This window comes from Phodopus roborovskii, unplaced genomic scaffold, assembly GCF_943737965.1.
Source record: "Phodopus roborovskii unplaced genomic scaffold, PHOROB, whole genome shotgun sequence".
NCBI lineage: Eukaryota > Metazoa > Chordata > Mammalia > Rodentia > Cricetidae > Phodopus > Phodopus roborovskii.
Window position 1 is genome coordinate 11,389,316 of NW_026125295.1, and position 20,480 is coordinate 11,409,795.

The 20,480-nt window shown below is 43.1% G+C and overlaps 1 protein-coding gene across 1 annotated transcript in view; it reads right to left on the reverse strand.

The window, feature by feature from the left end:
- The window catches only part of Trank1 (tetratricopeptide repeat and ankyrin repeat containing 1), an 86,946-nt gene that overhangs the window by 24,384 nt on the left and 42,082 nt on the right, over positions 1 to 20,480 (reverse strand). Inside the window, exons 9-11 of the mRNA XM_051203067.1 lie at positions 9,028 to 9,282; positions 7,306 to 7,482; positions 3,859 to 6,732 (exon numbers count right to left, since the gene is read on the reverse strand). Coding sequence (XP_051059024.1) covers positions 3,859 to 6,732; positions 7,306 to 7,482; positions 9,028 to 9,282 — 3,306 coding nt within the window. The remainder of the gene's footprint in view (positions 1 to 3,858; positions 6,733 to 7,305; positions 7,483 to 9,027; positions 9,283 to 20,480) is intronic.

The following is a 20,480-nucleotide window of genomic DNA, read 5'->3' on the forward strand; positions in this document are numbered from 1 at the left end:
AGCTTATATCCAGTTCTCACTTGGTTAACAATGTTCTCCATATCACTCTGGGTGTAGTAGATGAAGGCAGAAATGTGTTGCTGGTGGGAGCTGAGTGACCGTTAGGGAAACTGCATAGCTCTAAACTAGGTCCCTCTGAATGCAGATGACAGTGGATGGCGTGAGCAGTTTGTGGGGGCAACTGGCAGTAGGACCAGGATCTATCCCTAGTGCATGAACTGGCTTTTTGAAGTCCATTTCCTACGGAGAGATACCTCGCTCAGCCTAGACACAGTGGAGAGGGCCTTAGTCCCACCTCAACATGGTGAAAGAACAAACTTCCCATGGGACATCTCTGAGGACCAGATGGGGGTGGGATGGGGGGAGGTAGGAGAGTGGGAGGAAGGGAGTGAGAAGGAACTGGGATTGGTTCTGTAATAAACAATACAAATAAATAAAAAAGGAAAGAAATGTGTTGCTGAACCCTCAATTGCAATTTCTGGTAATAATGGAAAGATCACTGACAAAAGACTCAAGGCAGACAAGTCTCTACAACTACATGTGCCAGATGTTCATATACATATGGTAAGAACATAGTGAGAAATCAAGAATCACTGTCTTCTCTCATTTGTCCCCACAGCACTGTAAGCAACATTACCATGGTAACAGCATCGGTAATTGTTAGACAACCAAAGCCTCTATCATCCTTTTCCTCCATTCCAAACAAAGGAAAATTGTCAGAGCCACAGAGCAGACTTTCTCATTTCTTATCTATGCTCTCAAGCAATACTGACTAAAGCCTGAGATACAATAGTCACCCTCATGAAAATCACTCCATGAAATCCTTACAAGAACCCAGTGGGACAGATGAAACAATGGAGATGTTATTAATGGACTCCCTCACCTAAATAACTGAAGCCCTGTAAGTGATAAAGTTAGACTGAATGTCTACCTTCCTGTATCTCTCTAGTTCCATTAGACACCATCTGTCATTTGCCTATCACCAATAGATTACAATGATCAAGGCAGAACACCATGAAATTCCATGTGTTATCCCAGCTGATATCAAATAATAAGGAGAAATGTATTATATAATTCTTTAATTATTTTACAAGTTTCCAATACTGAGCAATCATAAATGTAATTGGCAACTGCTATTCCCAAGAAAACCTGTTGCCACTGTGGTTCCCCATTTGTTAAGGATTAGCAAGGGCCAAAGATTTACACTAATGGGGAAGCCCAAAAGGGGTCACAAAAGTACTGTGGTGAACAACTGGAACTCAGTCAAATTACCCAGCAAACTAGATAAGTAATTTTTGCTATTACCACATACAAGGAATACAGGCCAAACATAAAAGGGAAACTTATACACTCACACACATGCTTCGCTTGGCTATAACTTTGGTAAATCTTGAATCATTGAGTAACATAAACTTTACAAAATGGCCACATGCTGCATCTTTCTACTCACATGTGACAGGCAACTCCAAAGAAACAGAAAGACGATTTGTTGCCAGGGAGTGGAAGGAAGAGTGACTGCCTCAATTAATAAGTTAGAGAAGGATCAAGGGAGACTTCTAACTGCAGACGTGGGCCTCTATACACACATGCATGTACACCTATCTGCACATACACACATGTATACCAATATCCTTCTGGACACACTCACACACGCAGACACATGAAAAGTGCAAAAGGAAAAGAAGTGTTCAAGTGCATAGTATTTCCCAGTTGGCTTGTTTGAGAAAAAAAGCTGTTTTAAGGACTGATGAACTATTAACAGAATCTTATTTACTCTAAGGGGGCATTTCTGAGACAGATAAAGTAGACCTGTCTTTCCTAATGGCACTAGGTATTAAGCATTGTTAAAAACACAAAGTTCATTATTAGAGTTAATACTAAGTCCTTTTTCTTTGGTTTTTGTTGTTGAGACCGGATCTCACTATGTAGCTCTGGCTATCCTGGAATTCACTATGTAAACCAGGCTGGCCTTAAACTCAGAGATCTACCTGCCACTGGCTGCAGAGTCCTGGAATTAAAAGTGTACTCCACCACATCCAGCATTAATAAATTCTTTAATGTCTTATAAATAAGCAAGGAAGTTAGAACGTACTGCACTCTGATGCCCTAATTGACAGATGTCGGATGTTCCCTTGCTGCCTGAGCCATCTTGAGCAAAAGGACTGCTGGTCAGTCAGGGGAATTACCCTTGTGCCTGCACCAGCCATTTGGAATTCCATGAATGCCTTAAGAAAACTATGCTGAGTGTCACAGCTCCTGAAGGCACAGCCTCTGTCTGGACTCTCAAACAGTTTCTAGAAGACTCTGCCATCATTCGGGTCAATGAACTCTAGATGGCCCTGCAACAATTTCCACCTACACCAGAGAAAGAATAAATCCCCTAGTGACTCGGCAGAAGGGCACCTGGGAATGGCATTACAGAGACAACCTTCGTTTGCATTCACGGTGTGCTGTGATTGGTGTAAGTATCCCTTCTCTAGCTATATAAGCAGGCTGTTTGGCTCAAGAAGCTGAGAGATAACCTCCTGAGCTGCCTCCTTCCCGTGGTGTCACAAATACTAGACACAATAAAAGGCTTCTAGAAGTGAATGATCTTTTCTCCTCTCCTGAGTGGGACTGGACTGGGATCATGAAGGAAAGCAGTCAGTCAGATGAGGCAGCAGAGTGTCATGAAAACTGGTAGAGGTGGCAGCAGCTGACGGGCAGCTGGCGGACGAAGAAGCACTGTTCAGCAGAGCGACCAGGACAGCTACAAGTGGGATGCAGTAAACAGAGAGAGGAGAGCGTCCACTAAAGGGCAGGAAAGACACTGCAGGCCCAGGTGGCTGGAGGAGGGTTCCAAAGGGCTGTCAAGCTCTTAGGGTCGATAGTTCCCCAGGCCTGAGAGTTATAACAGTGGACACTGTTAAGACTGAAGAGTCCCGGTATCTAAGCCACCTGGAAGGTGCAACACCAGATGTTGCCAAGGGTCACGAAATGTTAACTTTCAGCCTTGTTCCCTGAACAATGCTAACACCAACAAACACGCTAATGTGGAAGGGGGAAAGTGAGCTCTACCGCTATTGCTGGATGTGGGAGAGAGGAATAATTAGTCTTCTTTGGGAATAAGACTCCTACTTGCTATCCAATACCAACTGGTCAGCCCTGAAAACACAAATCCAAACATTAAGCAGACTAAGTAGGTGAGAGAGAGAGAGAGTAGCAGTAATAATTAAAGAAAAGGAGGCCATGACTTTGAGAGTTTTGGGGGAGTATAATGAGGGGTAAAGTGATGTACTTATATTTTAATTTTTTAAATTAATTTTCAAATTAAAAAAAAAAGGTAAGAAAGTCTGGCTTCCCAGGCCTACACAAGAGCTGCAGCATTTGAAGCTAAATTTCCTAGTCCCTGGTGCCTGCAGAACTGTGCCAGTCAACACAGCTCCCTGCTGCTGCTCCCGCCTGCCCGCTGCCACTTCCTACTACTGTAAAATTCTGAGAGCACAAAAGCTGCTACAGACCAGCATGTGAAGGGTTGCCCCTTGTCATCAACACTCTCTACCAGGTTAGCACAATGCACCCTGGCCAGGTAACTGGTGCCACTACAAAGGAGTGTTAGTTAGCAAAGGTTTCCAAAGCAGTCTAAATGTTGCCCCGAAACATCTCTGCATCACAGAAACTCCCTGGAATACATCGTCTCTAAGATTCATTTCTATCAAACCACATTTTCAGTGATGAGTGGAGGCAAAAATCCTAAGTTCTCTTACCCATGAACATATTTACTAGCAAACTTCAAATCACTAGCTCTTACTTCTGATACAGACCCAAGACCAATGCTCCAACCCCTCCCCAGCAGATGAGCCAGAGGCCTTGAGGTACCTGAGTGAGATCTGTAGTTCTGATACAGCTGGTGAATCCTCTTGGGCTTTCGGACAGCACACTGCTTGTCTACTGTGTTTCTGCTGGCATAGTGGAACAGGGAGAGCAGATCACTGAAGCGGAAGGCCACACCCTTCATGATGCTTTGGGCAGTGTCCCCAGTAAGGAACATGGCATTGGGGTCATTGATGCATTTCATCAACAAGGCCAGCTCTGCTTGGGTGAAGTCTTGAATCTCATCACCATAGAGCTCATGGATGGACCATGGGAGTACCCTGAGCTTTGACAGCCTCCAGGACAGGTTGTACAGGACATCTTCTTCATCAAAATACCCTTTCTGGGATCTGATCTGCTGATACAGGCAGAAGAGGCTATAGATCTCACTCCGGTCTTCCTTGAAATTAGGGGACCTTTTCCTCCCTAGCTTCTTATAGGCTTCCTCGGTCAGTCTCCCATGAGGACAGCTAAGAGCCTCCAAAGAGCCCTTCAGGAATGATTTTATTTCTTTCCAAATCAGGGCCGGGTTGTAGGAGCTTCTCCCTTTGATCATTTTGGGCCATATCTCATTGGTGAACACCTCAAATGTTACATATACCCGGGGATCACTATCACCTGCATGTGTTTCTGTAGCTTTTTCCTCCTCACTATAGTTCCCATCAGCCTCAACCTCATCATCATCCTCTTCCCAGCTGGGGATGCTAAACTCTTCCTGTGTGGACCATCCTACAATGGTTCTTTTTAAGCTTCCATCTTCATTTCTCAGAAAAAACGGTTTGGGCAGAGAGGCATCAAGCAGAAGGAGCAGCTGCTTGGAAGTGACAAACAGAGGGAAGTTCTCATCCCTCAGGTCCTGGAGTTTGTGGACGCTGGAATCCAGTGGCTTGTAGTGACTGGTGGCCTTGGTAGACTTGGTGAGCTCGATAAAATTCCTTTGAACCTCCTGGCACAGGACGTGGTTCTTGGTCACGAAGATCTGGTGTAGATGTTCTAGCTGGTGTGGGTGCTCTGGCACACATCCTTCTGCTACCTGGCTGTCCCCTGCTGGCTCCACTGTGGCCCCAGCACAGGCTTCACTCTCTTGTTCCTCATCTATATTATCCACTGTCTCCACTTTGATGGAACCCTCCTCTTCTTCATCTTCTTCTTCCTCCCGACCTGGACCATCTTTTCCAGGCTCTACTTCCAATCTTCTCTTTGGCAAGATCTGTTTGGACAGCAATGGGCTTCCTGCCTGCTCAGCTTTCTCCCAGTAAACATGGAATTTCTTCCACAGCCTATACAAGCAACAGGTTGTTTTCCCAGTGCCACTCCGCCCAATGAGGATGATGGGCTCCAGAGGCCTGGGGTTGAGGTCAATCACAGCATACTCAAGCTCACCCACTCGGAATGGATACTCCACCGTTGTTGTCATGTCATTGAGGATGTTTAAGGCCATGTTGGTGCTGAAGCTGTGGAACTTCATGATGTTGTACTCTGTCTCCACAGCACTGGCTGGGGGAAAGTACTCAGGGTCTACCTGCTCTGAGCTCTTCTCAGCCTCTGTGTCTTCCACATAGCATCTGGGTATTCGCTTTTGGATTTTCATGTTAGCTGATACTTGCCCTTTGTTGATACCCTTCAGCTTCTTCCGAAGAACACAGGACAATCCCCGGGTATAGGCACTGCAGATGGCCATGATGGAATCTGACAGCTTGCAGTGATCTAAGACAATGTCCCAGATGCGGATGATCTCTGTATAGACCCGCCCAGATTTTTCCAGGGAGCAAGAGTTCCGTTCTGTACCCATAATTTTCTCAGAGTTCTCACTGCACCGAGCAGAGAAGTCAATGGCAAGCTCCCACAGCATCCTGGCGCCTTTGTCCAGCTTTGCTTCGAAGAGTTGGATGTTTCCTTTTGAGTGCTTCAGCCTCTTCTGCAGGCCCTGGGTCCACTCACCATTCCCCAACTGCTGGATGGCAAGGATTATTTTCTTCTTTATAACTTTGGTCACAACCTTACTGGACAGCTTCTTCAGCATTTCTGAAGTGCACTCAATCTCCCAGGTCATGTTATCAAAGTCCTGCAGACAGGCCTCAATCTCTTGCATGGTTGAGTTGTCCTGATTATCACTGGCCGCTCCTAATCTGTTACGCACAGGAACAAGCTGTGAGGCCCCCGGACCAGCCTGAGCATGCCCATACCCAGCCTCAGAGACAATGGGGCTGTCTCTACTATAGCCAGAGCCTGCTACACTCTGGGCTCCCTGGAGTTTGCCTTTCTTTCCTTCTGTGCCAGCTGCTGCCTTCAAAGAGCCTCGCTGGGGTTTGTCCTCTGGTAGAGACATATCCAACTCAACCTGCTGGATCAAAATTGTGATGTCCTGTACAAGGCGGTCTCTCAGAGAACGTGTCCTGAGGGCTTCAGGCTCGTGCCTGGTTCCCTGAACATCAGGGAAAATCTCTGTGATTCCGTCGGAAAGGGCTGTGTCACTGAGACCATATGGCAGAAACTTGAAGGAAGTTTGGGATTTGAGCTGAGACAGATGGCCAGGAGCAGAAGACCTGGAGAGCCTCCCCAGGTGGGCAGCAGGGTCTTGCCGGCTCTTCCGCCTGCTCTCTAGCACAGCTTTGTTCCAGGCCAAAAGCAGAGCATCATTTTTCTTAATGCGATGCCTTACATCTTTGCCCTCTTTGTTCTTCAGGTTGAAGTTGATGTCAAACTTCACCAGCAGATCTATCAGCTTCTTTGTGCGCTTCAACATGCCCTTCTGGAAAAGGAGGTGCATCAATGTGTTTCCATTGCTATCTTGAACGTTAGGATTAAGGTAATAAAATTCGGTAGGGTTGGACAAAAATAAGTCCAACAGGTGGCTGAGGAAGTTAAAGCCAATGTCAGCTGAAAGACACAAATAGAATCCTGTGAGTGCAAAGCCATCTTTCTCAGGGGACAGCGGACTGTGGGTATGAAAGCAATGCCAGTTTGAGGCATCATACACTGACCTTCTCCCAAGAGGTGGCAATCATTAAATGACCCAATGTTCTCAATCAAGGTAACTGCCCCACGGGAAATCTGGCAATGTGGAGGCAGTTTGATTGTTACAATCAGGAAGGTATACTGGCAACCAGTAAGCAGAGGCCATGCGCAAGATAGCTCTGCCAACAAATAACTCCCAGTTGAGCTATCAGTGATACCTCCTAAAATTACCTGATGTTATTACAGCAAAATCTGTTAGTCGGGATTCTTGAAAATACATAGAAAATATCTGTAAGCTATACACAGCCAACTTTAGAATCTAAACCCCACTCCCACTATAACCTGATCATTCACCATGATGTACGATGGTTGTTTCTTCAGACCTGGCCAGGAAACAGCCTTTGCAGATGCCTTTTTCCCAGACGGCAGAGCAAAGAACCGTTTCTTACACCAGCTTCCTTCTCCAGAAACAGACTGCTTAAGGAAGAGGCTCACCATTGATGTCCAGAAAGATGTGGAGTGCTGCATGCAATGGAGTGTCCCCTTTCACGAAAGAAACACTGCGGGGGTCTGCACCCTTGCTCAAGAGAAGAAAAGCCAAGTCGAAGTCCTCATGTCTCAGGCACGTGAGGAGTGGACTGTCCTGGCTCTCTTGGAGACCCTCAAGCAGTGCTGGGTGGGGAGTATAATGGGAGAAAGAGGCAGAAGAGAGCATCATGACCCTAGAAGGAGGCAGAGCCTGGCTCAGTGAGAGGGGGAAGCTGCTGATCTGACTTCCAAGATGTTCCCCTACCACACTCAACCTTCCTGCGCAATAAGGCTCCCTGAGCCCTCAGAGAAACCCCGCTCTTCAGGGTGCTGTCCCTGACCATGCTCCTCCCACTACTCCTAACCCTCCCCAGTCTTGTCACACTTCCTACCATAGAGTGAGGACAGCGTACAAGCCCCTGCCCGACAGTCAGGAGTCAGGACCTGCGTATACTTCCTAACTCTGCTTCTTCCTGACACATCTCCTCTCCACTCACCACCTCACCTTCTTCTGAGCTCAGGCCACACTCCCTTCGCACTGCAGCCTCCACTTCCTCCACCCAGAGGCAGCCCATCCCTGTAACCCTGCAGCCCTGCTGTACTAGCACCTGATGCTGGAGATGCTCTGTGAGTGTTGGCTGAATCAAAGAATAAAACAGGAAATCCGTCACAGCAATAATTTCTGGGACAGCAGCACACACAAGGAAGAGGCTTGAAGAAATAACTTGTAGAAGGCATTCCATCGTTGATGGTGCATGCCTTTAATCCCAGCACTTGGGAGGCAGAGGCAGGCAGATCTCGTGAGTTTGAGGCCAGCCTGGTCTACAGAACAAGTTCCAGGACAGGTTCCAAAATCACAGAGAAACCCCGTCTTGAAAAACCAAACCAAAAAAAAAAAAAAAGGCACTCCATCTCCCTGTGAGTGGAGCCAACACCTATCGGCTCTGTACTGCATGCAACATAGGAAAGACAAGGATCACTGTGCTGCACTACTACTTACTCTTCATGAGGGTCACAACACAAAAGGGAACAACCACATCACCAGGTACTCTTCCAAAAGCCTGCACACACTGCACACACAAGCTCACTTAAAATGCAAAGCAGCTCTCAAGAAATACAGACTAATGTTATTCCAATTTTATAAACAGATAGGGCATGACAGCCTGCTCAAGGCCACACACCTAGTAGGGCAAGAATGGTGATGTGGGGAATTTGGGTAGGAAGAGGCTGGTATTTCTAAATTACTTTTTAAATTAAATGCAATTTACCACACTGTCCTGCACATTTAGACATTCAGCCAACAATGAACTACTCAGCTGTTTCTCCATAAACAAGCACCATAAAATTCCAGTCCACTGATCAGGAAAGAATGCCACAAGAGTGGACAAAGGGCAGAAAAGGTTTAGCCAAAAGCCAGGTGGAACTGAGCACTGACTAACCCTCCACATACATGGTGCTTCCCACAAAAGAGATAAATAGGGAAGGATTAACCGGGTTTCACAAGAACGCAGCATTCCTCAAGACAGCTTAGGGTTACACATTCTGTAGACCCGATTCAAAACCAGGAGGTAGTGAGAGAAAAGGGTGTACATGTGCTGGCTTTTTACAGGAGGGACAGCGAGGCCACAGCTGAGCTCTGTCCAGACAATTCAGAGATCCCTGTGGCCCACAATGCCCAGGCACACTCACCTCCGCTGTCAATCAGGTGACTCAGAAGCTGGGTCTTCCTCTGGTCCCAGGAGCTGAGGTGGGGAATGACAGTACAGATGTCCAGGTCTGAGAGGTCACAGTTTTTGATGAGGCAGTTTCTGAGATGTGGCTGCCCACTGACTTTGCGGCTGAGCAAGAGAAGGACTTCAGGCCACTTTTGTTTCTCCAGTAAGAATTTGATGAAGGTGTTGGCACAATCTCGGTTAATGTCACAAACCAGGCCAGCAGGAATTTCTTTCAAAAATAAGAATAAACTATACTCCAAAATTGTCCATATGATTTTCCTTCCTCACCCTACTAAAATCCAACATATACACATAATTAAAATAGTTTGTAAATCAAAACCTTTAAGCACAGTGGAAGTCTTACGAAGAAATAATGGATCACTTCGGACAAGTTACTTAACCACTAATGAACATCAATCAGAACAAGCACTGACTCAGGCTCCAGGACCAAGAATATAAATGCCCAGTGGAGGGATGGGGGTCAGTGGGGGGAAGCACGAGAGGCCGGGAGGGAGAGGGAACTAGGATTGATATGTAAAACAAGATTGTTTCTAATTTAAATTAAAAGAGACAGAAAAAAAAACACTTTAACATCTATGTGAGTGAACATTTTCTTAACATAACAATGAACTTTAAGAAACAATCAAACAAACAAACTAAAAATGTCCAGTGGAGCTTAGCCCAGAGCCCAGAATTAAGATGTGTTTGAAGACAGAATGTTTGGGTCAGGGCAAATACTTGAGTTAGAAAAGATCTGCCTTCAATTTTTCATAGCATTGGGAGGATACTCTGTTCAGAAACATTGAGTTACAGGGAAATACAGAGAAGAGCTGAAAAGTCCAAAAGATGTTGGAGATGAGCGAGAGGATACATTAGTCTTCAGTTCCTAACTGGGTCACAGCACGTAGTGTTTCTATCTGATCTCTGATGTCTAGAGATAAACCAAGGACTAACCCCTTTTATAATCTTGCTGAGTCTTAAGGTTAGGAAAAAATTTACACAGGCCCCTCAGTAAGGAGACTGCCAAATTTCCTATATATGTTTACTGTATAGAGAAGGCCCTGGGAAGCTGGATCAGTAGGGAAAGGCATTTGCCACCAAACGTTATGATTTGAGTTTGATCTCCAGAACCCACATGGTAGAAGGAATGACTCCCACAAGTTGTCCTCTGACCTCTACATGCAAACTGGCACATGTGTTCCCCAATCAATAAATATATACAATTTTAAAATTACAAAAACTAAGGAATGCCAGTTAATTTCGATTCATTCCATTCTTCCTTTCCCTTCCTCCCTCCCTCAATCCCTCCTCTTTTGTGGCTCTAGAGATGGAACCCAGGCACTACCACTGAGCTATATTTCTGACCCATTTAAAAAAAATTGAGGAGAGGGAGGAGGGGAAACTGTGAACGGGGTGTGAGATAAATAATTACATTACACATACAAAGAGGAAGAGAGGGGTCTCAGTTACACAGGCTGACTTTGAAGGCACTATGTAACCCAGACAGGCCTTGAACTTAAACCCCTCCTGCCTCAGACTCCTAAGCAGCTGGTATTGATGACAGGTACGTGCCACTGCTCTTGGCTAAATCTGAATTTCAAATGGACAAACAATGTTTTAGTAGAGCTCATACAATACTAGGGACATATTTACACTGAAAAACTTGTTTATCTGAAATTCAAATTTACTGGGCTTTCTGTACTTAGTCTGACCATCCTATCACTGAAAAAGGAGGGTAAGAATAAACCACTCCAAAAAACTTTCCTATGATTTCTCTTCCTTCAGTAAGAGCAGATGGGAAAAATGAAAGACTATCCAAATAAAACAAACTTGATTTTCTCTTGCTGGCTTCTACTTCCTATTTTTTTCTAAATCTTTGGAATGAATATTCATTTTAATACAAGAGAAATTAAATGTAGGTTAGTCTATCATCTTACTTTAACAAGGGTCAGAGCAAAAGTGTAAAGAGGAACTGGTAAAACAGATCTTTTCGGTTCTGACCTTCAGAGACTGCTTGTGTCTTCTGGCGGCAGCACACTCCCTGCCCAGAGTGACAGAATCAGGCCTGAGTCAGCCAAGATTGTCCCCTGACCACACTGTTGGTTCAGCTGCTATGATCACAACAGAAGCAGGGACAGGGGTATTCAAGCATTGTAAGAGAGAGATGAGTCTACAAATCCAAACATGCTGGACAAGTCAGAGGTTAGAGACCCGGATTTAATTCCACTGAAGTCTAAGGCACAAGCTTGTCAGAGGACATCACTGAGTCCGGGTGACAATGAAGCCAGTTGTGATGTTTCTAACACATAAGTCAAAAATAGTTTTAAGAACAATTTTAGCCAATTGTGAGGGAAGTGGTGGGCCAGGGGTAGCACAGCAGCACGGTCCTCAGAGAAGCCAGGAGGCCTGACGCCGCAGGCCATGAAACACAGGGCCTTTGGGGAGATTTTTGCCAGACTCCAGCTAGTGAAGCTTTCATAACCGTAAGTAAATTTACATGAGGACAGTTCAGCTGCCATGAAGTCCCAAGCCCAAAGACTTCCTAAAAGCAATTTTCCCAAAACATCTGCATCTAAATGAGCTCAAAGGAGGGGTCCCATCCTAGAGACTGGAGTGTGCCATTTATCCTTGACCCATTAAAATACAAACCTAGGCTGACCTTATACATAATCCAATTTACCTAACCTCACTCACCATAACAGCTATTGGACACAAGCATTTTAGTGAAGGATGATGAACTGTTTACATTGTGCAATTGGCTCCTACTGAGGCAAAAAAAAAAAAAATCAGTCCAAGGTCACATATCTGACAAATGGTGAAGCCAAGATTCCCAAGATCCCAGTGCTAAGCTTTAGCTGAAACCACTGTGATATGCTACATATCCTGAAAAGCATTTGGGGTTTCTCCAGCCATCCTTTCTTGAATTCTCAGGAGAACTGACACATACCGTTACAATGCCAATCTCTATAATACTAGGGATTAACTCAAGCTCTTACACTTGTTAGGTAAGCATTCTACCACTGAGCTATATCTCTTGTCCCCACAACTTTTTTTGAGACAGGATCTCAATGTGTATCACTGGCTGGTCTGTAACTCACTCTGTAGACCAGGCTGGCCTTGAACTCACAGAGATCCACCTGTCTTTGCCTCCTAAATGATGGGGATAAAGGTATGTTGCCATCCCCAGCCCTCAATTTTTAAAATGCTAAACCATAGCTATTTAGAACCTAAAATCTTCCATAATTGTCTAAGATTTATCATCTAAAGTTCTTCTAGGATAGTTTCCTTATTTTCTCAGGAAGAAAAAATAAAACAGCATTCAATTCTACAGTAGCCTATACATCAACCTCAGCCAATACCTACAGAAGAGAGAAATGACTATGGCTGTGTGGTGGTTTGAAGGAAAATGTCCCCTAAGGGAGTGGCAGTAATGGGAGGTGTGGTTTTGTTGGAACAGGTATGGCCTAGTTGGAGGAAGTGCATTACTGTGGAGCTTTGAGGGTTCGCACATGCTTAAGCCACATCCACTGTCTCAGACCACTTCCTGTTGCCTTCAAATCAAAGACCCTCAGCTACTTCACCATGTCTGTCTGCCACCCTGTCACACCACGATGACAATGGACTAAACCTCTGAAAATATAAGCCAGCCCAATTAAATGCTTTTCCTTTATAAGAGTTGCTGTGGTCATGGTGTCTCTTCAGAACAGAAACTAGGACAGGCATATAAAAAAAAATTACAGCACCAGCTTTTATTGCAAGCACTACAAAAAAATTGAAGGGACATTAGCAAAACAGCCTCCATAAGCCCCAGTCAAACTGAAGGCACTCCAACATCAGCAACACACAGAATGGCGAAAGAGACCAGAGGAGGTCCAGGAGGAATAACAACAATATCTGATGTGCCTTCTCCCCACACACCTGGATTCCATTTTAACAAATACAGTCAAACACTAGAAATACACAGACACCAATGTCTGTGGTAAATACCCATGGACTCACAATCAAAGAGCCTCAGGTGTGAGGCAGCAGGAGAAGCCATCATAACACTACAGGGAGGACATGACAACCACTTGTCAAAGGCCCACATCACCTGCCTGGAGGCCCACACTGAGACAGAAAATATGCATGGTGTTATAGAGACTGACTAGCACTCCTGAGAACTTTGCCACTTACCTGCATCTTAAAATACCTATGACTACACTGAAACCCACAGTAAAGGAGGAAAAAACAGTGAGGAAACACTTCCTTCCCTACCAGGTTGATAGGAGTTTGCTACTTGTCTTCCTGAACCATACCCTTAAAGGTCTTTCCAAGAGATCATTCGTCCTCCAAGAAAATTAGTTTAGCACAAAAGTCACATGAAAATGAACAGGAACAAAAAGATAACACTGTATAATAAGCATATGATTGCAAGACACAGACTAGCTAAGAAGACAGCTGCAGACTGCAAAAACTCCAGCAAGGAGGGAGTGTTCATAAAAATGTTATAAACACCACAAAATGCTTAGAAGGGGCATTCTAAATGTGACAAATGGTATCCCTGGATGAAGGCTGCAGGTGCCTGTTTATTATCTAAGTTTTTCATTCCTTTTTTCAAAATGTCCACCAGCTTAATAAGACAAAAGAAACATCAGAAAACAGAGTTGTTTGTGTCCCATGAACACAGGGGTTTCTTTTTAATTAACTGAAACAGCAATAAAGACACAATAAAAAGGCACCAAAGTATAATTAATAATAGATTCATTGTTACACAAAACTCCAATTTTATAAAGTATTTGAAGTCAAAATTAAGGGGATCTTTTGAACTTTTAACAGAGTTCAGAAGTCATCAAAAATAGAAAGAAATCATTTCAAAAAAAAGACTTAAGTTTTATCCAAATTCTATCACCCAAGGTATAAAAGAAAAAACTAGTAAGTTTTATTACACACAATTTAATCATCAAGCTAATATATCAATCCCATTTTATAAAAGAAATACAAATATCTATACATACAAACATATACATATATATATACTATGCTTAGAATAAAAGACTAACTGATCAGTTCACAGATACTTTAGGTTTTCCTGGTAGAGGAATCTATATAAAATTAGTATTTTCTTTCCTACATTTCATGCATTTTCTTTGAAATACTGGCTTACAAAAAGGAGAAAAATATAACTGACATCCTAGGTCAATGTCCTAGCCTGCACTAACTGAAAAGAAGCAACCTGCCTCCCAGTGTTGAGAGAACATAGCAGAGCTCTTCCAGAGCCTGGATCCAAGCTCACTAGGCAAAGCCTCAAGAGACAGGGAGGAGACCACAGGCAGCAGCAGACAAAAGCTCCACCTTATTCTTGTTCATAAGGAAAGGCCTAGCTAGCAACAGCAACCAAAGCAAGTGGACATGGTGCCACCTGGTGGTAGTCACCAAGAGCTGTCAAAGACAATTTTGTAATCTTGACTAAGATTAAAGCTTTGTTGCTCAAAATGGCATTCCCTGGTGACTGGTGAGAAATGCAGAATCTAGGGTCCACTCTGCACCTCCCAAATCACAATCTGCATGCACACTTTGAGAAATCTCTGGTCTTGAGAACAATACATATATTTAGCAAAATCATTTTTTTCTCACTTAATGCCAAAGGCTGTCCTATCCAAAGAGATCAGCACTACTACCAGAAAACAGCGTATGTGACTTCTGGAAAGAGCAAATGGAGAAAGCACCTTTAATCCTATTCTGTAAGCTTGTTCATTCTTCCAGGTGGTAAACAAAAAAACTTGTCCTAACGATGCTGAGCTCAGAACCACTTGTGGAAAAATCAACACTCATCAGATCAGACTGACCAAGATGAAGATACAAGCAACCTAGGGGTGGGTCCTCCACAAGCTAGGACTTTTATTTTTCCTTGCAAGTGATGAGAATGAAGTGGTAGACCACACAACTAGAGTTAGATTCATCTTCCTGTCCATACCCCAACACTCTTTTTCCTTTGGTTCTTACATCTTCTCGACTTCTGCTTGAACAGAAAGGCCTCTTGAAGGGCTAAAACTAAATAAAGGTAAATTTTCAATTCTCCAAACACATAAGCATATACATTAATGGCCATATGTAACTGGTAACTATCACGTTAGACTAAAGGGTTGTCATCTCCTCAGATGGAGCTGATCTAGAAAAACATTACACTGTCACCTTAGCTTTTAAAATTGTACAACAGGAAAGAAAAAATCTTAAAAACAAAATAAATGCATACAACTCCATGCTGCTATATACATTCAAAGGGACCATGATCCCACTCAGAATTATATTCAACAATAGACTTCTGTAAGGGCTCTAGCTGGAAACACTTTGGTAAATACAGAACTCAACTTAGGATTCCTTCCTACCACTGACTTCCCTTTCTTTCTTAATTACATCCTGATTTTTTTGTTTGTTTGTTTTTTGGTTTTTTGTTTGTTTGTTTTTTCACTTTTAATTCTGTGTTTCTCAATTATCTTTCACTATTCCTTCAACATAGCAAGGAATATCTTCATGATCAATGTTCTAAAACATCTATGCATAATCAATATCTGCCAAGAGAACTGAGGCCAATGAGGGCTGAGCCAGTGAGAGCAGGGCCAATGAGAGTTGGGGCTTCGGACTGGATTGTAACCACTGTCATATAGATTACCTGGGCAGCCAACAAGCAATCCTGGAAAACTGCACATTCGTTCTTATACAAGCTTTCTCCCAGTAAATACAACTTAACTCTGATGAGCAATGGAGACAGCATAGAGTCCACTGAGCCTCTTCTGTAGCTTTGGAAACCCAGGATACTTAATGTCAAAGAAGACAAGGAGGAAGGCTGTCACAAGGTTAGGGTGTTGTTGCTCAGAGGTAGAACACATGCCTAGCACAGACTTCCCTGGATTCTAACCCCAGCATCACAATAAATTGATTAATCAATTAAAGCCTGTCTCAGATGAGATGTCTTTAGGGTTATATGTTATTAAAAGACTCCATTAAAAAATATTCAAGCTATTCTGAAAGTAATAATTTTGTAAACATGTCTGTAGTGAGATAGTCCTTCTGTGGCACTGACCACGCCCATTGGGGGGTGGAGCCATGGGCGGAAGTGACCTGGGGAAGGAGGTCGGAGGGGGCCAGGAAAGGCGCTCTCTTTCTGGCGTGACTCGGACAGGAGAGGATTGGGTTGAATTTCCTGGTGTTCATCTGTCTAGGTTGTAAGTTATTTCTCCCTGAATAACCATCTATTCGGCCTATTTGTTTATCCTGATCCTTATTTACCGCGATATCTGGTGTCAGAAGCGGATTTACCTGGGTTTCACCCCCAGGCGGCAGAAGCCGCCCCCCTCCCCCACCTTCCCCAACGGGCAGGGTTTAACCAGGTGGACTCACCACAGCTTTGGGACATTTGCCTCTTCCTTATTGCAAAGGAGATCTTTGCTGCTAAAGCAGACCTGAGAAGGCACTTACCGCTTAACATTTTTTGCCCATTTCCGCACGGGACTTTGCATTTGCGCAGAGCCGCTCGGCGCTGCTTGCACGCGTTTCGTCTTGTGTTACAAGTAACTCCAAAAGTCCCCTTTTAACAAAATTCTGCTTGTCATAGTTTGTTAAGAGCTATTCTACAGGGACCGGAATCAGAAGGATCGTCTGCTGCCAGACAATATTTGGCGGCACACTTCTAGGCAGAACCGGAATAAGACGGGCCTCGGCGGCTAGGCGCTATTTGGTGACACACCTCCAGGCGTAGCTACCACAAGCTGAGATATACAACTAAAAGCATCAAAGTTCCAGGACAGCAGAATTACACCTAAGGTAATTGTAACATCCTTTGCAATTTAAGCTGATATAAAATCTGAGATAAATTGTTCCATAACTATGGCAGATAATTTTACTATGCAGAACTTTAGGAATTATTTTACTTCATATGTAGAAGGGATTTTAGCAGAAGAAACTTATGACTGGACCAATATATACTTTTATTTTGTAATAGCAATGGGTTTCATCATTAACATGATATTCTTAAAGAAATGGTTTGAGATTACAGCAAACAATAAGGAACTTGTACAAACCATAGGAGACTTAGTAACAAGGATTCGAAACATTGAAAATGATAGAATTCAAAGCATAGAGACAAAGATTCGAAACATTGAAAATGACAGAATTCAAAGCATAGAAAGTATAGAAAGAAAGGTTCAGAATATTGAAGATGGCGTTGGCGAGCTGAAAGGTATAATTTGTTTCATGTCAGATACCTCAATAACCAGAGCAGAAACAATGCAATGCATTAACAAACTAGCAGAAACAGCTCGCTCCTGGTCGGAGGAAGCTACTAATAAGTTTAAGAAACTGGAACATCAGATAGAAAGACTAGATGACAGAATCTCTTCCATGTCTGAGGATAATGGCAAGCTAGCAGATAGAACATTGTTTCTGGAAGGCAGTTTACACGCCATTCAGATAATATCTAAGGATGATAAGATTAAAAACATGGAATCATTTGTAGTTGGAGAAAGTAAGAAACTGACTGATGCAATGAAGTCTCTAGAAAGTTATTTGATTCAAGAAGTTCAGACACTCAAAGAAACAATGGTGAATAGATTTCAGGCTTTAGAAGACCTTCAGTCTGATACATCAGAAGAACTACAGGTAACAGGGCATGAAAAAGATTTAAAATTTTCCACACCATTTAGGGTCAGGGGAGATTTCCCTGTATCTATTCATGAAAAGCCAGCAACGAAGAAACATCCAAAAGGTGTCGTTGCATATCAGTGGGAACCAATACGTATGAAAGATTTAAAAGGTATAAAGGAAGCAGTAGTCTCTTATGGCATGCACTCACCTTATGTGAAGCAATTAGTAGAATCATGGGCATGGAATAACAAGGTAACCCCTAAGGATTGGGATCAATTAATATCAGCTGTCCTTGAAAGCTCCTCTCAGTTAGAATGGAGGGCTTTATGGAGAGAGGAAGCAAAAGCTCTTGAACTTCAGGACTTAAAGAAAGGTTATAAAGCTCCCCAAGATAAAATTCTTGGTGAGGGAGGGTCTCTATGCTGACCCAGAAACCCAAGCTGCCTATGATGAACACATCTTGTCTCTATGCAGTACAGCAGCTTTGAATGCTTGGGATAAGGTTCATGAATTAGGAGAGAGGATAGAACCCTATACCAAGATAAAACAAGGACCTAGAGAACGTTTTAGTATCTTTCTAGAAAGATTATCTAGGGCAGTACAATTAGAGATAGCAGACATAGATGCTAGGCGAATACTCATAAAATCTTTAGCTTATGCGAATGCGAATCCTCAATGCAAACAGGTGCTTTGGCCTTTAAAAATGCGATCAGCACCCTTGGATGAATGGGTCCTATATACAGGCAACATTGAGTATAATGACAATAAGACTGAAGCATGGGTAGGAGAAGCCATATCTAAAGGTCAGAGAAGATATCAAGATAACAGAGTTCCTTACTATGGTGACTTAGAAGCTTGGGTAGGAGAAGCCATCCCCAAAGGTTTGAAGAGATATCAACATGTCAGATGTTATAACTGTGGTAAGATAGGACATCTAAAAAGAAATTGTAGGCAAAGCTTCCCTAGAAATAACACCCCCAGGAATGAATCAAACAGAAGGCCTCAGCCTCCTGGGTTATGTAGAAGGTGTGGCAAAGGCAGACACTGGACAAATGAGTGTAGATCGACCAGAGACAAGCAAGGAAACCCTTTACCATCGGGAAACTTCTTGGGGGGGCCTCTCGAAGGCCTCCACGTCACAGGTGGTTCGAACATTCCCAGTCACAGTGGAAGACAATCTCCCACAGGACAATTAGAAAATTCTGTGCCTATCATAAAAAATCATACTGCTCTGGATGACAAACTAGTGACGGAAGTTGAATCAAACATGACAGAAGGAAATGAAAAACGTATATTTTGCCAAACCACTATAAATAGTCATAGGCCTAGATTGATAGTTAAGATGAATAATAGACTGTTTGAGGGTCTCCTGGACACTGGGGCTGATGTAACTATCATATCTAATAAATCTTGGCCTCAAAGATGGCCCCTGCATGAGGTAAATGTTCAATTCTTAGGGATTGGAACCCTGTCTCAGGTAAAACAAAGCACGAGATGGATTGAATGTATAGGACCAGAAGGACAGAGTGGGAGGTTGAGACCATATGTGGCTGATGTAGTGATAAATTTATGGGGTCGTGATCTATTACAGCAATGGAATACACAGATTAACATTCCTCCAGTATTAGATAGGAACCATAGACGACCTCATGATTGTGGAAAGAATACTGTTAAGTACTATACAAGACAGAGACCAAATATCCAGGCAGTACAAAAACAAAATACAAATGCTGAACAAACAGAGGAACCAAAAGTTAAAATGGCTAACAGAGGAACCTGTCTGGGTAGGACAATGGCCTATGACCTCTGAGAAGTTAGAAGCTTTAGAAAGCCTGGTTCAGGAACAGCTAAATGCTGGACATATTGAGGAATCAACCAGCCCTTGGAATTCTCCTGTATTTGTGATCAAAAAGAAATCTGGTAAATGGAGAATGCTTACAGACCTGAGAGCTATCAATAAAGTTATCCAGCCAATGGGCTCTCTATAGCCTGGAATGCCCTTGCCTTCTTTGATACCCAAAGAATGGCCTATTATATTGATTTAAGGATTGATTTAAAGGATTGCTTCTTCACTATAACTTTACAAGAACAAGACAAAGAGAAATTTGCCTTCACGGTACCTAATTATAATAATTCTCAACCGGTGAAGAGATATCAATGGAAGGTTTTGCCACAGGGAATGCTAAATAGCCCCACCCTGTGCCAATATTTCATACAAAAACCGTTAGAAATAATTCGTAAACAGTTTCCACAATCCATAATCTATCATTACATGGATGATATATTGTTAGCTGACTCTAAAGGAGAAATACTAGAAAAAAATGTTTGAGAAAGTAAAGGAAGTTTTACCTCGCTGGGGATTACAAATTGCACCTGAAAAAATACAAAAAGGAGAGTCTATCAACTACTTAGGATATAAAATAGGTCTACAGAAAATTAGACCACAAAAAGTACAGATCAGAAGAGATCGCTACCAGACTCTTAATGATCTTCAAAAATTACTAGGAGAGATTTCTCAACTGCAAACCATAATTGGATTAGAAGGGCATGATTTGAAAAACTTGAAAATGGCCCTAAAAGGAGATAAGGACTTGAATAGTCCACGAATACTATCAGCTGAAGCTGAGAAGGAATTAGAATGGGTAGAAAAGAGGATACTAGAAGCACATGTGGACCGTGTGGATCCAAACCTAGACTGTATTCTGGTTATATTACCATCTAGAGAATATCCTTCAGGGATTTTGATGCAGAGAGAAGATATCATATTAGAATGGATATTCCCACCACATAAACAGAATAAAAAACTAA